At 46.3% G+C, this 16423-nt stretch overlaps 1 protein-coding gene across 1 annotated transcript in view; it reads right to left on the bottom strand.

The window, feature by feature from the left end:
• Positions 1 to 16423, bottom strand: part of RABGAP1 (RAB GTPase activating protein 1) — a 91271-nt gene that overhangs the window by 17138 nt on the left and 57710 nt on the right. Inside the window, 6 exon segments of the mRNA XM_033137781.1 lie at positions 1644 to 1685; positions 4566 to 4709; positions 6172 to 6297; positions 12672 to 12746; positions 14202 to 14315; positions 15268 to 15418. Of these exon segments, the coding sequence (XP_032993672.1) occupies positions 1644 to 1685; positions 4566 to 4709; positions 6172 to 6297; positions 12672 to 12746; positions 14202 to 14315; positions 15268 to 15418 (652 nt within the window).

Below are 16423 nucleotides of genomic sequence, written 5' to 3' on the forward strand. Positions count from 1 at the left end.
GATGATGATGATAATAATAATAATAATAATAATAATAATATATTTGTACCCCGCCCATCTGGCTGGGTCAGATTATTCTAATTTCTGTGAGAATCATGACAATAATAATGATAATAAGGATAATGATGATGATGATATAATAATAATAATAATAATAATAATATATATTTGTACCCCGCCCATCTGGCTGGGTCAGATTATTCTAATTTCTGTGAGAATGATGACAATAATAATGATAATAATGATAATGATGATGATGATGATAATGATAATAATAATATATTTGTACCCCGCCCATCTGGCTGGGTCAGATTATTCTAATTTCTGTGAGAATGATGACAATAATAATGATAATAATGATAATGATGATGATGATGATAATAGTAATAATAATAATAATATATTTGTACCCCGCCCATCCGGCTGGGTCTCCGCAGCCACTCTGGGCGGCTTCCGACAAGTATTAAAATACATTAAAATATCACAGGTTAAAAACTTCCCTATAAAGGGCTGCCTTCAGTTACCGTATTTTTTGCTCCATAAGACGCACTTTTTCCCTCCTGAAAATGAAGGGGAAATATCTGTGCGTCTCATGGAGCGAATGGTGGTCCCTGGAGCCAAATTGCACGGGGGCTTTGCTTTTCAACCTTTGCAAAAAAAGCTGCAAAACTTTGAGCTGACCCTCAGAAAAACAGGGCTTTTCCCTTTGCAAAAAAAGCTGCAAAACTTTGAGCTGATCCTCAGAAAAACCGGGCTCTTCCCTTTGCAAAAAAGCTGCAAAACTTTGAGCTGACCCTCAGAAAAACCGGGCTTTTCCCTTTGCAAAAAAAGCTGCAAAACTTTGAGCTGATCCTGCAAAAAACCGGGCTTTTCCCTTTGCAAAAAAAGCTGCAAAACTTTGAGCTGATCCTCAGAAAAACAGGGCTTTTCCCTTTGCAAAAAAAGCTGCAAAACTTTGAGCTGATCCTCAGAAAAACAGGGCTTTTCCCTTTGCAAAAAAAAGCTGCAAAGCTTTGAGCTGACCCTCAGAAAAACAGGGCTTTTCCCTTTGCAAAAAAAGCTGCAAAACCTTTAGCTGATCCTCAGAAAAACAGGGCTTTTCCCTTTGCAAAAAAAGCTGCAAAACTTTTAGCTGATCCTCAGAAAAACAGGGCTTTTCCCTTTGCAAAAAAAAGCTGCAAAACTTTGAGCTGACCCTCAGAAAAACAGGGCTTTTCCCTTTGCAAAAAAAGCTGCAAAACCTTGAGCTGACCCTCAGAAAAACCGGGCTTTTCCCTTTGCAAAAAAGCTGCAAAACTTTGAGGTGACCCTCAGAAAAACCGGGCTTTTCCCTTTGCAAAAATAGCTGCAAAACTTTGAGCTGATCCTCAAAAAAACAGAGCTTTTATGGGAGGAAAACCAGAAAAATATATATTTTTTTTTCTCAATTCCTCCTCTAAAAACAAGGTGCGCCCTATGGAGCGAAAAATTCGGTATTTTCTGAATTTCAGGTATTTGTTTCTCTCCTTGACCTCTGATGGGAGGGCGTTCCAGAGGGCAAATTCTTTCTTTTCGGCCCTACTTTTTTTAAAAACTGTATGGTGATTTTGCAGGGCGGCTTAAGGATCTCGACAGGGTGGGCGTTGGAGGGGCCAAATACTCACTTTTAACAACCCGAGGGCGACGTTGAATATGACACTTATGCCCTGCAAGGGGGGGGAGAGAAAAACAAGAAGGAAAAGCAAGTAGTGAGAGAAAAAACCAACATTCGGAGCGGTCTCAGCCAGGTCTGAATCATAGAATCATAGAGTTGGAAGAGACCCCCAAGGGCCATCCAGTCCAACCCCCTGCCAATCAATCAATCAATCAATCAATCAATCATAGAATCATAGAGTTGGAACAGACCCCAAGGGCCATCCAGTCCAACCCCCTGCCAATCAATCAATCAATCAATCAATCATAGAATCATAGAGTTGGAAGAGACCCCAAGGGCCATCCAGTCCAACCCCCTGCCAATCAATCAATCAATCAATCAATCAATCATAGAATCATAGAGTTGGAAGAGACCCAAGGGCCATCCAGTCCAACCCCCTGCCAATCAATCAATCAATCAATCAATCATAGAATCATAGAATCGTAGAATCGGAAGAGACCCCAAGGGCCATCCAGTCCAACCCCCTGCCAAGCGGGAAACGCCGTCAAAGCATTCCTGACGGACGGCTGTCAAGCCTCCGCTTCAAGACCTCCAAAGAAGGAGACTCCGCCACACTCCTTGGCAGCAAATCCCAGCTCTTACTGTCAGGAAGTTCTTCCTAATGTTGAGGTGGAATCTTCCTTCTTGTAGTTTGAATCCATTGCCCCGTGTCCGCTTCTCTGGAGCAGCAGAAAACAACATTTCACCCTCCTCTATAGGACATCCTTTTCTATATTTGAACATGGCTATCATATCGCCCCTGAAGCTTCTCTTCTCCAGGCTAAACATACCCAGCTCCCTAAGCCGTTCCTCATAAGGCATCGTTTCCAGGCCTTGGACCATTTTGGTTGCCCTCCTCTGGACACCTTCCAGCTTGTCCGTATCCTTCTTGAACTGGGGTGCCCAGAACTGGACACAGTCTTCCAGGTGAGGTCTGACCAGAGCGGAATACAGTGGTACTATTACTTCCCTCGATCTAGACGCTATACTCCTATTGATGCAGCCCAGAATTGCGTTGGCTTTTTTAGCCGCTGCATTACACTGTCGACTCATGTCCAGTTGATGGTCTAACAAGACTCCTAGATCCTTTTCACATGTACTGCTCTCAAGCCGCTCTGGTCAGACCTCACCTGGAATACTGTGTCCAGTTCTGGGCACCCCAGTTCAAGAAGGATACGGACAAGCTGGAACGTGTCCAGAGGAGGGCAACGAAAATGGCCCAAGGCCTGGAAACGATGCCTTATGAGGAACGGCTTAGGGAGCTGGGTATGTTTAGCCTGGAGAAGAGAAGCTTAAGGGGCGATAGGATAGCCATGTTCAAATATATCAAAGGATGTCATCTAGAGGAGGGTGAAAGGTTGTTTTCTGCTGCTCCGGAGAAGCGGACACGGGGCAATGGATTCAAACCACAAGAAAGAAGATTCCACCTAAACATTAGGAAGAACTTCCTGACAGTGAGAGCTGTTGGACGGTGGGATTTGCTGCCAAGGAGTGTGGTGGAGTCTCCTTCTTTGGAGGTCTTGAAGCGGAGGCTTGACAGCCGTCCGTCAGGAATGCTTGGATGGTGTTTGCTGCTTGGCAGGGGGTTGGACTGGATGGCCCTTGGGGTCTCTTCCGATTCTATGATTCCTTCTTTGGAGGTCTTTAAGCAGAGGCTTGACAGCTGTCCGTCAGGAATGCTTGGATGGTGTTTCCTGCTTGGCAGGGGGTTGGACTGGATGGCCCTTGGGGTCTCTTCCAACTCTACGATTCTATGATTCTATGATTGATTGATTGATTGATTGATTGGCAGGGGGTTGGACTGGATGGCCCTTGGGGTCTCTTCCAACTCTACAATTCTACGATTGATTGATTGATTGGCAGGGGGTTGGACTGGATGGCCCTTGGGGTCTCTTCCAACTCTACGATTCTATGATTCTATGATTGATTGATTGATTGGCAGGGGGTTGGACTGGATGGCCCTTGGGGTCTCTTCCAACTCTACCATTCTATGATTCTATGATTGATTGATTGATTGATTGGCAGGGGGTTGGACTGGATGGCCCTTGGGGTCTCTTCCAACTCTACGATTCTATGATTCTATGATTGATTGATTGGCAGGGGGTTGGACTGGATGGCCCTTGGGGTCTCTTCCAACTCTACCATTCTATGATTCTATGATTGATTGATTGATTGGCAGGGGGTTGGACTGGATGGCCCTTGGGGTCTCTTCCAACTCTACCATTCTATGATTCTATGATTGATTGATTGATTGATTGGCAGGGGGTTGGACTGGATCGCCCTTGGGGTCTCTTCCAACTCTACGATTCTATGATTGATTGATTGATTGATTGGCAGGGGGTTGGACTGGATGGCCCTTGGGGTCTCTTCCAACTCGATGATTCTAGGATTCTATATATATCGCTTCGCACGTCACGAGTCTATCTCATCTATCGGTTTCAGCTTTTCAGTTGAATTGCCGAAAGAAACAAACCTTTCCACGATATCCCAATTTTTTCGATATTTTAGGTATTGTGTGTACAGGTGATACTCGAAAAATCGGGAAATCGTGGAAAGGCTCATTCCTTTCAGAGAAGAGAAAGAGTAACGGACAACAGTCCCGCTTCAGGGAAACACAGGAAGACAAACAGCGAGGAGGCCGACGGCGTTTCCGTGCGCTGCTCTGGTTCGCCAGAAGCGGCTCAGTCGCGCCGGCCGCACGACCCGGAAGCTGTACGCCGGCTCCCTCGGCCCGTAAAGCGAGATGAGCGCCGCGGCCCCGGAGTCGGACACGACCGGACCTAATGGTCAGGGGTCCCTTAACCCTTTAACCCTTCACATGGGTTAAAGGATTAAGGGACCCCTGACCGTTAGGGGATTACCGAGATTTGTCAAAGGCAAAGGCGACCCTCACCTCGCAGAGCAACAGGTCGATGATGTGGAAGACCATATAGAGGGGGAATTTTGCCGTGAAGAGCGTGAGAAACCACTGGGAGGCGTACATGTGGGCTTCGAGGCTGATGTCCAGGAAGTGGTTGTAGAGGTCTGGAATGTATTCCTGGAAGAGAAGAAGAAGAAGACGACAAAAAGTTTGTCCCAAGCAGAAACCAACACCGTATTTGTCGCTCCATAACACGCGCCGAAAATTAAGGGGAAATATCTGTGCGTCTTATGGAGCGAATGGTGGTCCCTGCAGCTGAATTGCCCAGGGGCCAAAAGAGGATCGTGCTTTTTATTTTACAAAGAGAAAAGGGGTTGTTGAAAGGATCCCGCTCAGCAGCTGATCGGCAAGAGATGGGAGAGAGAGATAAGAGTCCCGGCTCCCTTTCAGCCCCTCCCTCCGTTGTTGAATGTGCTGCAGAGGGAGGTTGTTTGTTTCCCCAGCGACATGTGACTGGCTGATTCGATTATCTGTCTGGAAACTGTAGAAAAGGCTCCCTTTCCTTAAGATTTTTCAGAAATGTGAGTTGAACCCCATAAAAATGGGGGTTTTCCTCTTTGCTTTTCCCCCCTTTGCAAAAGGAGCTTTGCTTTCCCCCTTTGCAAAAAAAGCTGCAAAACCTTTAGCTGATCCTAAAAAAACAGGGCTTTTCCCTTTGCAAAAAAAGCTGCAAAACTTTGAGATGATCCTCAAAAAACTGAGCTTTTACATTTGCAAAAAAAGCTGCAAAACCTTTGAGGTGATCCTCAAAAAAACAGGGTTTTTCCCTTTGCAAAAAAGCTGCAAAACTTTGAGCTGATCCTCAAAAAAACAGAGCTTTTCCCTTTGCAAAAAAGCTGCAAAACTTTGAGCTGATCCTCAAAAAACAGGGCTTTTCCCTTTGCAAAAAAGCTGCAAAACTTTGAGCTGATCCTCAAAAAACAGGGTTTTTCCCTTTGCAAAAAAGCTGCAAAACTTTGAGCTGATCCTAAAGAAAACCAGGGCTTTTCCCTTTGCAAAAAAAGCTGCAAAACTTTGAGCTGATCCTCCAAAAAACAGGGCTTTTCCCTTTGCAAATGAAAGTCTAATTAGATGGCTTTCCATAGGGTTAGGGTTGGGAACAGTAAGTGTTCCCTGAACTGAAATTCCAGCCTTCACGACATAGGAAAACAGCCAAGTGAACAGCCGTTTTGGTGGAGGAGGGTCAAGATATTAACCGATAGGCATGAAATTTCATATATAGCTACATAATCCCTAGTATAGAAAGATAAGAGCTTCGGGGTAGGCATTTTCAAATAAAAATAAAAAATTCAAAAAAAACCAAAATGTCCTTGATCATTTGTCACCCCCTCCATTATGGAACAGCGCCCCCTCCATTTTGGCGCCCTAGGCAATTGCCTAGTTCGCCTCAACGGACGCGCCGGCCCCCGATTGCGGGAAGAAGAAAATGGCTAGGGGAAGAACGGGGCGCAGCTTGTCACACGGTGGCCACACCTCAGCCCGGCCACCGCTCTCGGCACCACCTCTGGACCTCACCCTGCAAAGAGCACCCTTCTGCCAAGTCTTGGGTCTCCGGGGACGGCGATCCCCCCCCCCTTACCTGCATGAGTCGCTCCAGCTGGTAAAACTTGCAGTGCAAATCTTCGAAGTTCTGCTTGAAAAGCTCCCGGAGTCCGTAGTCAAACATGATTCTGACCAGGAGGCTAAAGGCCTGTTCTTCCGGCATCTGCCGAAGACAAAGAACGAGACGGGGTGTCATTTTTAAAAGGGGTTGGGGAGGGCTAAACATGATAGATCTAACTTCTCCCTTCAGTCTTTCGGACCAGTTGAATCAGCTATCAGCTTGGCTCCGGAGCCTGTTCCTTTCCGAGCTAGCTGCCCGGAGGAATCGCCTGCCGATTTTCAGTTTTAAATTCATAGAATGATAGGGTCGGAAGAGACCCCGAGGGCCATCCAGTCCAACCCCCTGCCAAGCGGGAAACGCCATCCAAGCATTCCCGACAGATCCTGAAGTTGAGGCTCCAGTACTTTGGCCACCTCATGAGAAGACTCCCTGGAAAAGACCCTGATGTTGGGGAAGATGGAGGGCGCAAGGAGAAGGGGACGACAGAGGATGAGATGGCCACCTCATGAGAAGAGAAGACTCCCTGGAGAAGACCCTGATGTTGGGGAAGATGGAGGGCACAAGGAGAAGGGGATGACAGAGGACGAGATGGCCATACTCATGAGAAGAGAAGACTCCCTGATGTTGGGAAAGATGGAGGGCACAAGGAGAAGGGGACGATGGAGGACGAGATGGCCATACTCATGAGAAGAGAAGACTCCCTGATGTTGGGAAAGATGGAGGGCACAAGGAGAAGGGGACGACAGAGGATGAGATGGCCACCTCATGAGAAGAGAAGACTCCCTGGAGAAGACCCTGATGTTGGGAAAGATGGAGGGCACAAGGAGAAGGGGACGACAGAGGACGAGATGGTTGGACAGTGACCCATGAGAAGAGAAGACTCCTTGGAGAAGACCCTGATGTTGGGAAAGATGGAGGGCACAAGGAGAAGGGGACGACACAGGACGTGATGGCCACCTCATGAGAAGAGAAGGCTCCCTGGAGAAGACCCTGATGTTGGGAAGGATGGAGGGCACAAGGAGAAGGGGACGACAGAGGATGAGATGGCCACCTCATGAGAAGAGAAGACTCCCTGGAAAAGAGCCTGATGTTGGGGAAGATGGAGGGCACAAGGAGAAGGGGACGACAGAGGACGAGACGGCCACCTCATGAGAAGAGAAGACTCCCTGGAGAAGACCCTGATGTTGGGAAAGATGGAGGGCACAAGGAGAAGGGGACGACAGAGGACGAGATGGCCACCTCATGAGAAGAGAAGACTCCCTGGAGAAGACCCTGATGTTGGGGAAGATGGAGGGCACAAGGAGAAGGGGACGACAGAGGATGAGACGGCCACCTCATGAGAAGAGAAGACTCCCTGGAGAAGACCCTGATGTTGGGGAAGATGGAGGGCACAAGGAGAAGGGGACGACAGAGGATGAGATGGCCACCTCATGAGAAGAGAAGACTCCCTGGAGAAGACCCTGATGTTGGGAAAGATGGAGGGCGCAAGGAGAAGGGGACGACAGAGGACGAGACGGCCACCTCATGAGAAGAGAAGACCCTGATGTTGGGGAAGATGGAGGGCACAAGGAGAAGGGGACGACAGAGGATGAGATGGCCACCTCATGAGAAGAGAAGACTCCCTGGAGAAGACCCTGATGTTGGGAAAGATGGAGGGCGCAAGGAGAAGGGGACGACAGAGGACGAGACGGCCACCTCATGAGAAGAGAAGACTCCCTGGAGAAGACCCTGATGTTGGGGAAGATGGAGGGCACAAGGAGAAGGGGACGACAGAGGATGAGATGGCCACCTCATGAGAAGAGAAGACTCCCTGGAGAAGACCCTGATGTTGGGAAAGATGGAGGGCGCAAGGAGAAGGGGACGACAGAGGACGAGACGGCCACCTCATGAGAAGAGAAGACCCTGATGTTGGGGAAGATGGAGGGCACAAGGAGAAGGGGACGACAGAGGATGAGATGGCCACCTCATGAGAAGAGAAGACTCCCTGGAGAAGACCCTGATGTTGGGAAAGATGGAGGGCGCAAGGAGAAGGGGACGACAGAGGACGAGACGGCCACCTCGTGAGAAGAGAAGACTCCCTGGAGAAGACCCTGATGTTGGGGAAGATGGAGGGCACAAGGAGAAGGGGACGACAGAGGATGAGATGGCCACCTCATGAGAAGAGAAGACTCCCTGGAGAAGACCCTGATGTTGGGAAAGATGGAGGGCGCAAGGAGAAGGGGACGACAGAGGACGAGACGGCCACCTCATGAGAAGAGAAGACTCCCTGGAGAAGACCCTGATGTTGGGAAAGATGGAGGGCGCAAGGAGAAGGGGACGACAGAGGATGAGATGGCCACCTCATGAGAAGAGAAGACTCCCTGGAAAAGACCCTGATGTTGGGGAAGATGGAGGGCGCAAGGAGAAGGGGACGACAGAGGACGAGACGGCCACCTCATGAGAAGAGAAGACTCCCTGGAAAAGACCCTGATGTTGGGAAAGATGGAGGGCACGAGGAGAAGGGGACGACAGAGGATGAGATGGCCACCTCATGAGAAGAGAAGACTCCCTGGAGAAGACCCTGATGTTGGGGAAGATGGAGGGCGGAAGGGGACGACAGAGGACGAGATGGTTGGACAGTGTTCTCGAAGCTACAAACATGAGTTTGGCCAAACTGCGAGAGGCAGTGAAGGATAGGCGTGCCTGGCGTACTCTGGTCCATGAGAAGAGAAGACTCCCTGGAGAAGACCCTGATGTTGGGGAAGATGGAGGGCGGAAGGAGAAGGGGACGACAGAGGACGAGATGGTTGGACAGTGTTCTCGAAGCTACAAACATGAGTTTGGCCAAACTGCGAGAGGCAGTGAAGGATAGGCGTGCCTGGCGTGCTCCGGTCCATGGGGTCACGAAGAGTCGGACACGACCGAACGACTGAACGACAACAACAACATTACGAAGGGGGTAATGATTAAATGGGCGGATGATTTAGCGCATGCAATTGATTTTGATAGATGGGAGGGATGATGGGAAAGAGACGTACACTTCACAGCCTGCGTAATCATAAAAGAAAATAGATTTAAAATGATGTACAGAGGGTATATTACGCCAGGAAAAAAAAGTTATCCGAGATGTACAAAAATCGGTCTAAGCTGTGCTGGAGGTGTAAAAAAAGAAGTGGGTACATTTTATCATGCATGGCGGGGATTGTAAAGTGGTCCAAAAATTCTGGGGTGGAAATACATGAAGAGCTATGAACTAGAGAAGAGATATCTGAATTTTTTTGTTATTAACAGCAGTTTAAGTGAAAGAAGATGTATGATTTGGAATAAGAAGTAATTTGTTGTGTTTTGAAGCTATACTCTTAATTAATATGAAGTTATATTTGGAATAGAGTTGATTTAAGCTAAGGAGTGATGAGTATTGATTTTTGAACGATTTAATTTTTGAGGAAAGAAGTGACTAAAGTAAATTCGAATTGGAACCAAAGGAGGGAAAACGGGGGAAGTCACCAAGTAAAGATTCGAACTAGAAAAGTTTTTTTTTTGGTATAAACAAGAAGAAGAATTGTTGGTGTGTTTCATATATGTTTGGTTATGTTTTGATTGTGGGGTTGGGTTTTGGTCTGTGTTTGTGTATGTGTTGTGTTGTTTTTTGATTTGTAAAAACCAATAAATTCTTTATAAAAAAAAAAAGGAAATACATGAAGAGTTAAAGAAATTATTCCAAACCACATTTCCAAAGAATTGTTGGTGTGTTTCATATATGTTTGATTATGTTTTGATTGTGGGGTTGGGTTTTGGTCTGTGTTTGTGTATGTGTTGTGTTGTTTTTTGATTTGTAAAAACCAATAAATTCTTTATAATAATAATAAAAAAGGAAATACATGAAGAGTTAAAGAAATTATTCCAAACCACATTTTCAAAGAAACCAGAGGGATATCTATTGGGTTTGACCTCGAATGATATACCCAAAAATAATATGAATGTTTTTCTTTGTGCCAAAGCAGCGGCAAGATTGTCGCTGGCAAAGAATTGGAAAGGGGATTATTAAATCCCGACAATCTCTGAATGGAGAATTAAAATGTGTGAGATGGTAGAGATGGCCAAGATAACAGCAAACATTAGAAGTCGCTCTAATCAAGAGTTAATAAAAGAACGGGAAAGAATAAAAGAATACATGACCCTATCTTATTCTGGAATTGATATCCTGTATAATATGGAGTAAATCGTACAGGGGATACGAGAGAATTGGGAAATATAGAAGAAGGGTAAAGGATATAAGATGTAATAACACGATTGCAAAAGGTGATATAAGGTATTGAACAGATAAAATCACAGTTACAGGTGGGTAGCCGTGTTGGTCTGCCATAGTCAAAACAAAATAGGAAATTCTTTCCAGTAGCACCTTAGAGACCAACTGAGTTTGTTCTTGGTATGAGCTTTCGTGTGCATGCACACTTCTTCAGATACACTGAAACGGAAGTCACCAGATCCTTAAATATAGTGAGGGAGTGGGGAGGGGTATTACTAAGAAGGGTGGTGGGAATGGGTGATCAGCTGATAGGTCTTAACGGCTGCAATTAGTCTTGCAGGGAAAGGCAAGGGGTGAGATGGCTCAAGATAGCTTTGTTATGTATAATGAGATAAGAATCCAATGTCTTTGTTCAGACCAGGTCTCTCCATGGTTTCTAAGTTTGGTGATGAGTTGCAATTCAGCCACTTCTCTTTCCAGTCTTATTTCTGAAATTCCTTTGTATTAAGACAGCTACTTGCCTTTCCCTGCAATTAGTCCTGCAGGGAAAGGCAAGGGGTGAGATGGCTCAAGATAGCTTTGTTATGTATAATGAGATAAGAATCCAATGTCTTTGTTCATACCAGGTTTCTCCATGGTTTCTAAGTTTGGTGATTAGTTGCAATTCAGCCACTTCTCTTTCCAGTCTTATTTCTGAAATTCCTTTGTATTAAGACAGCTACTTGCCTTTCCCTGCAATTAGTCCTGCAGGGAAAGGCAAGGGGTGAGATGGCTCAAGATAGCTTTGTTATGTATAATGAGATAAGAATCCAATGTCTTTGTTCATACCAGGTTTCTCCATGGTTTCTAAGTTTGGTGATTAGTTGCAATTCAGCCACTTCTCTTTCCAGTCTATTTCTGAAATTCCTTTGTATTAAGACAGCTACTTGCCTTTCCCTGCAATTAGTCCTGCAGGGAAAGGCAAGGGGTGAGATGGCTCAAGATAGCTTTGTTATGTATAATGAGATAAGAATCCAATGTCTTTGTTCAGACCAGGTTTCTCCATGGTTTTAAGTTTGGTGATTAGTTGCAATATTGTGTATGCAATCAAATGCCAACAGTGCACTTCAGCTCTCTATATTGGACAAACAGGCCAAACCCTACGCCAAAGGATAAATGGACATAAATCTGATCTCAGGAATCACAAGACAGAGAAACCAGTAGGAGAACACTTCAGTTTCCCAGGACATTGTATAAAAGATCTCAAAGTAGCTGTCTTAATACAAAGAAATTTCAGAAATAAGACTGGAAAGAGAAGTGGCGGAATTGCAACTCATCACCAAACTTGAAACCATGGAGAGACCTGGTCTGAACAAAGACATTGGATTCTTATCTCATTATACATAACAAAGCTATCTTGAGCCATCTCACCCCTTGCCTTTCCCTGCAAGACTAATTGCAGTGAAAGGCAAGTAGCTGTCTTAATACAAAGGAATTTCAGAAATAAGACTGGAAAGAGAAGTGGCTGAATTGCAACTAATCACCAAACTTGAAACCATGGAGAGACCTGGTCTGAACAAAGACATTGGATTCTTATCTCATTATACATAACAAAGCTATCTTGAGCCATCTCACCCCTTGCCTTTCCCTGCAGGACTAATTGCAGGGAAAGTCAAGTAGCTGTCTTAATACAAAGGAATTTCAGAAATAAGACTGGAAAGAGAAGTGGCTGAATTGCAACTAATCACCAAACTTAGAAACCATGGAGAGACCTGGTCTGAACAATGACATTGGGTTCTTATCTCATTGTACATAACAAAGCTATCTTGAGCCATCTCACCCCTTGCCTTTCCCTGCAAGACTAATTGCGGCCGTTAAGAGCCGTCTACAGGTTTTCCACACCTATCAGCTGATCACCCATTCCCACCACCCTTCTGAGTCATACCCCCTCCCCACTCCCTCACTATATTTAAGGATCTGGTGACTTCTGTTTCAGCGTATCTGAAGAAGTGTGCATGCACACGAAAGCTCATACCAGGAACAAACTCAGTTGGTCTCTAAGGTGCTACTAGATAAAATCACGTACGAGTGAGGGAGGGGGTGAAAGGGGTGGGATGGGGGGGAGGGACTAATTTCATTGTTTTTTTATTGTTTGATTGTGTGCTGGTATGTGTGTTTGCATATTACTGGAACCAAATAAAGATTATTTAAAAAATAAAAAGACAATAAAGAAATCTTAATCTCTCTCAGGTAGCAAAGAGGAACTCACGTGTAGAAGCAGCACAGCGGCCAGGAAGGACTGGCCCTGGCAGTAGCCGATCTCTTCGTCGTAGACGGAATAGGCCTGGAAGAAGAATCAGGAAACGGTCAAGACTTCGCCAACACAAGGTGCCCTACTGGAATGATTTCTTGCTTGCATTTATAGCCTGTATTCCCTCCAAGCAGCTCATAGTTCTCCTCCCCACTTTATCCCCACAACAAACCCTGTGAGGTAGAATCCTAGAATCCTAGAGTTGGAAGAGACCCCCAAGGGCCATCCAGTCCAACCCCCTGCCAATCAATCAATCAATCAATCAATCAATCAATCAATCATAGAATCGTAGAGTTGGAAGAGACGCCCAAGGGCCATCCAGTCCAACCCCCTGCCAATCAATCAATCAATCAATCATAGAATCATAGAATCGTAGAGTTGGAAGAGACCCCCAAGGGCCATCCAGTCCAACCCCCTGCCAATCAATCAATCAATCATAGAATCGTAGAGTTGGAAGAGACCCCAAGGGCCATCCAGTCCAGCCCCCTGCCAATCAATCAATCAATCAATCAATCATAGAATCGTAGAGTTGGAAGAGACCCCAAGGGCCATCCAGTCCAACCCCCTGCCAATCAATCAATCAATCATAGAATCATAGAGTTGGAAGAGACCCCAAGGGCCATCCAGTCCAACCCCCCGCCAATCAATCAATCAATCAATCAATCATAGAATCGTAGAGTTGGAAGAGACCACAAGGGCCATCCAGTCCAACCCCCTGCCAAACAGGAAACGCCATCCAAGCATTCCTGACGGACGGCTGTCAAGCCTCCGCTTGAAGACCTCCAAAGAAGGAGACTCCACCACACTCCTTGGCAGCAAATCCCACTGCCGAACAGCTCTTACTGTCAGGAAGTTCTTCCTAATGTTTAGGTGGAATCTTCTTTCTTGTAGTTTGAATCCGTTGCCCCGTGTCCGCTTCCCTGTATCAGCAGAAGTCAACCTTTCTCACTCCTCTAGATGACATCCTTTGATATCTTTGAACATGGCTATCCTATCACCCCTTAACCTTCTCTTCTCCAGGCTAAACCTACCCAGCTCCCTAAGCCGTTCCTCCTAAGGCATCGTTTCCAGGCCTTGGACCATTTTGGTTGCCCTCCTCTGGACACCTTCCAGCTTGTCCGTATCCTTCTTGAACCGGGGTGCCCTGAACTGGACACAGTCTTCCAGGTGAGGTCTGACCAGAGCGGAATACAGTGGTACTATTACTTCCCTCGATCTAGACGCTATACTCCTATTGATGCAGCCCAGAATTGCATTGGCTTTTTTAGCCGCTGCATCACACTGTTGACTCACGTCAAGTTTGTGGTCTACCAAGACTCCTCGATCCTTTTCCCATGTCCTGCTCTCAAGCCAGGTGTCACCCATCCTATATTTGTGTCTTTCATTTTTTTTTTGCCCAAGTGTAGTACTTTGCATTTCTCCCTGTTAAAATTCATCTTGTTAGCTCTGGCCCACAAATGAGCCGAGATAGTATCCCGGAGAGCGTACCTTGCAGATTTTGTACAGGGAGTCCTGGCCATCGCCGCCGGTGTCCTTGAAGTAGTCGTGAGCGGGGAACGTCCGGTTGATGTCCCGGGTGATGGCGCTGTCCTGCGGAGACTCCTGCAAGACCAAGGAGAGATCAATTGTTGGAGGCTGTTCAGCCCCAAAATTATGGGTCTGGTTGCAGCTACAATAAGACGCTATGGGGGGGGACGGGACAGGAGGTTTTCATCAGCTGTGCGCCATAATCATCACAATTATAACAAGCTTTGCATGTCACGAGTCTATCTCATATATTCAATAACCTTTCACCCTCCTCTACATGACATCCTTTGATATATTTGAACATGGCTATCCTATCACCCCTTAACCTTCTCTTCTCCAGGCTAAACATACCCAACTCCCTAAGCCGTTCCTCCTTAGGCATCGTTTCCAGGCCTTGGACCATTTGGGTTGCCCTCCTCTGGACACGTTCCAGCTCGTCCGTATCCTTCTTGAACTGGGGTGCCCAGAACTGGACACAGTCTTCCAGGTGAGGTCTGACCAGAGCGGAATACAGTGGTACTATTACTTCCCTCGATCTGGACACTATACTCCTATTGATGCAGCCCAGAATTGCGTTGGCTTTTTTAGCCGCTGCATCACACCGTCGACTCATGTCAAGTTGGTGGTCTACCAAGACTCCTCGATCCTTTCCCCATGTACCGCTCTCAAGCCAGGTGTCACCCATCCTGTATTTGTGCCTTTCATATATATTTTTTTGCCCAAGTGTAGTACTTGACATTTCTCCCTGCTAAAATTCATCTTGTTTGCTTCGGCCCAGTTGCACATTAACAGGGGGGGGGGCCCAGCGGCAGCGAGTCAGTGCCCCCTCAAGGAAGCGCCCGCCGTTGCCGGTGATCTTACGGAGGAACCTCCAGTAAGCTTCAGAGATGGCTCCAGGATTCCACAGAAACAGACCGAAAGCCATCGGTGCCAAAAAGACGAACGTGTCAGGCAGAGAAATCTCCTGAAGTTGCTTTCCGACCGAACCATTCTCTCCCCGCCCACCACGCACAGACAGTTGGCCTACCTTTGTGATCAGGATCCGGTACTTCTCCACCAGGTGGTCATTGTTGTGACATCCCGCAAGGAGCTGCCAAACCTCCCCCCTGAGAGCTTCGGGGACCCCACTTCTCACCAACGTGGACAAGGTTTTTGGTCGCACACTCAGATTCAAGTGCCTGGAAGAGAGGAAGGAGACCAGACATCAGACCAGGGGTGTGCAGGATACAGACGGTGGACTGAACAGTTTTGGGAGACTCCAACATCCACAACATCCACATTGATGATGCCTCAGGTCCATGATGCGACCATGGGCCTGTCTCAGTGTCTGAAGAAGTGTGCATGCACACGGAGGCTTATACCAAGAACAAACTGAGTTGGTCTCTAAGGTGCTACTGGAAAGAATTTCCTATTTTGTTTCGACTCTTTTCCAACAACACAAGAGACAACTCTACACATGGACATCACCAGACGGGCAACATCGAAATCAGATTGATTATATTCTCTGCAGCCAAAGATGGAGAAGCTCTATACACTCAGCAAAAACAAGACCTGGAGCTGACTGTGGCTCAGATCATCAGCTTCTTATAGCAAAATTCCAGCTTAAACTGAAGAAAGTCGGAAAAACCACTGGGCCAGTAAGATACAATCTAAATCAAATTCCTTATGAATACACAGTTGAAGTGAAGAACAGGTTCAAGGATTTAGATTTGGTGGATAGAGTGCCTGAAGAACTGTGGATGGAGGCTCGTAACATTATACAGGAGGAAGCGACGAAAACCATCCCAATGAAAAAGAAATGCAAGAAAGCAAAGTGGCTGTCCAATGAGGCCCTACAAATAGCGGGGGAAAGAAGGCAAGCCAAATGCGAGGGAGATCGTGAAAGATACAGGAAATTGAATGCCGATTTCCAAAGAATTGGCCCATATCAAAACAAAACAGACAAAGCAAACAGAACATACCATTTGAAGCAACTCGACATAAGCAATTAAAAAACGAGGCAGCAACTGCTACAATTTGAACAAGATCCATTCTAAACAGCCCTTCAAAAATAGCATCTTAACTCAATTTGGTTAATACATATGCAGCGTAGGGATTCAGCTAAAACTTTATTTAAGAGATAATTAATAACTTAATTTCCTCTTAATGATACTGATACTCAAAACTATGCATTAGTTAAACTC

This window comes from Lacerta agilis, chromosome Z (genome assembly GCF_009819535.1).
Source record: "Lacerta agilis isolate rLacAgi1 chromosome Z, rLacAgi1.pri, whole genome shotgun sequence".
Lineage (NCBI taxonomy): Eukaryota > Metazoa > Chordata > Lepidosauria > Squamata > Lacertidae > Lacerta > Lacerta agilis.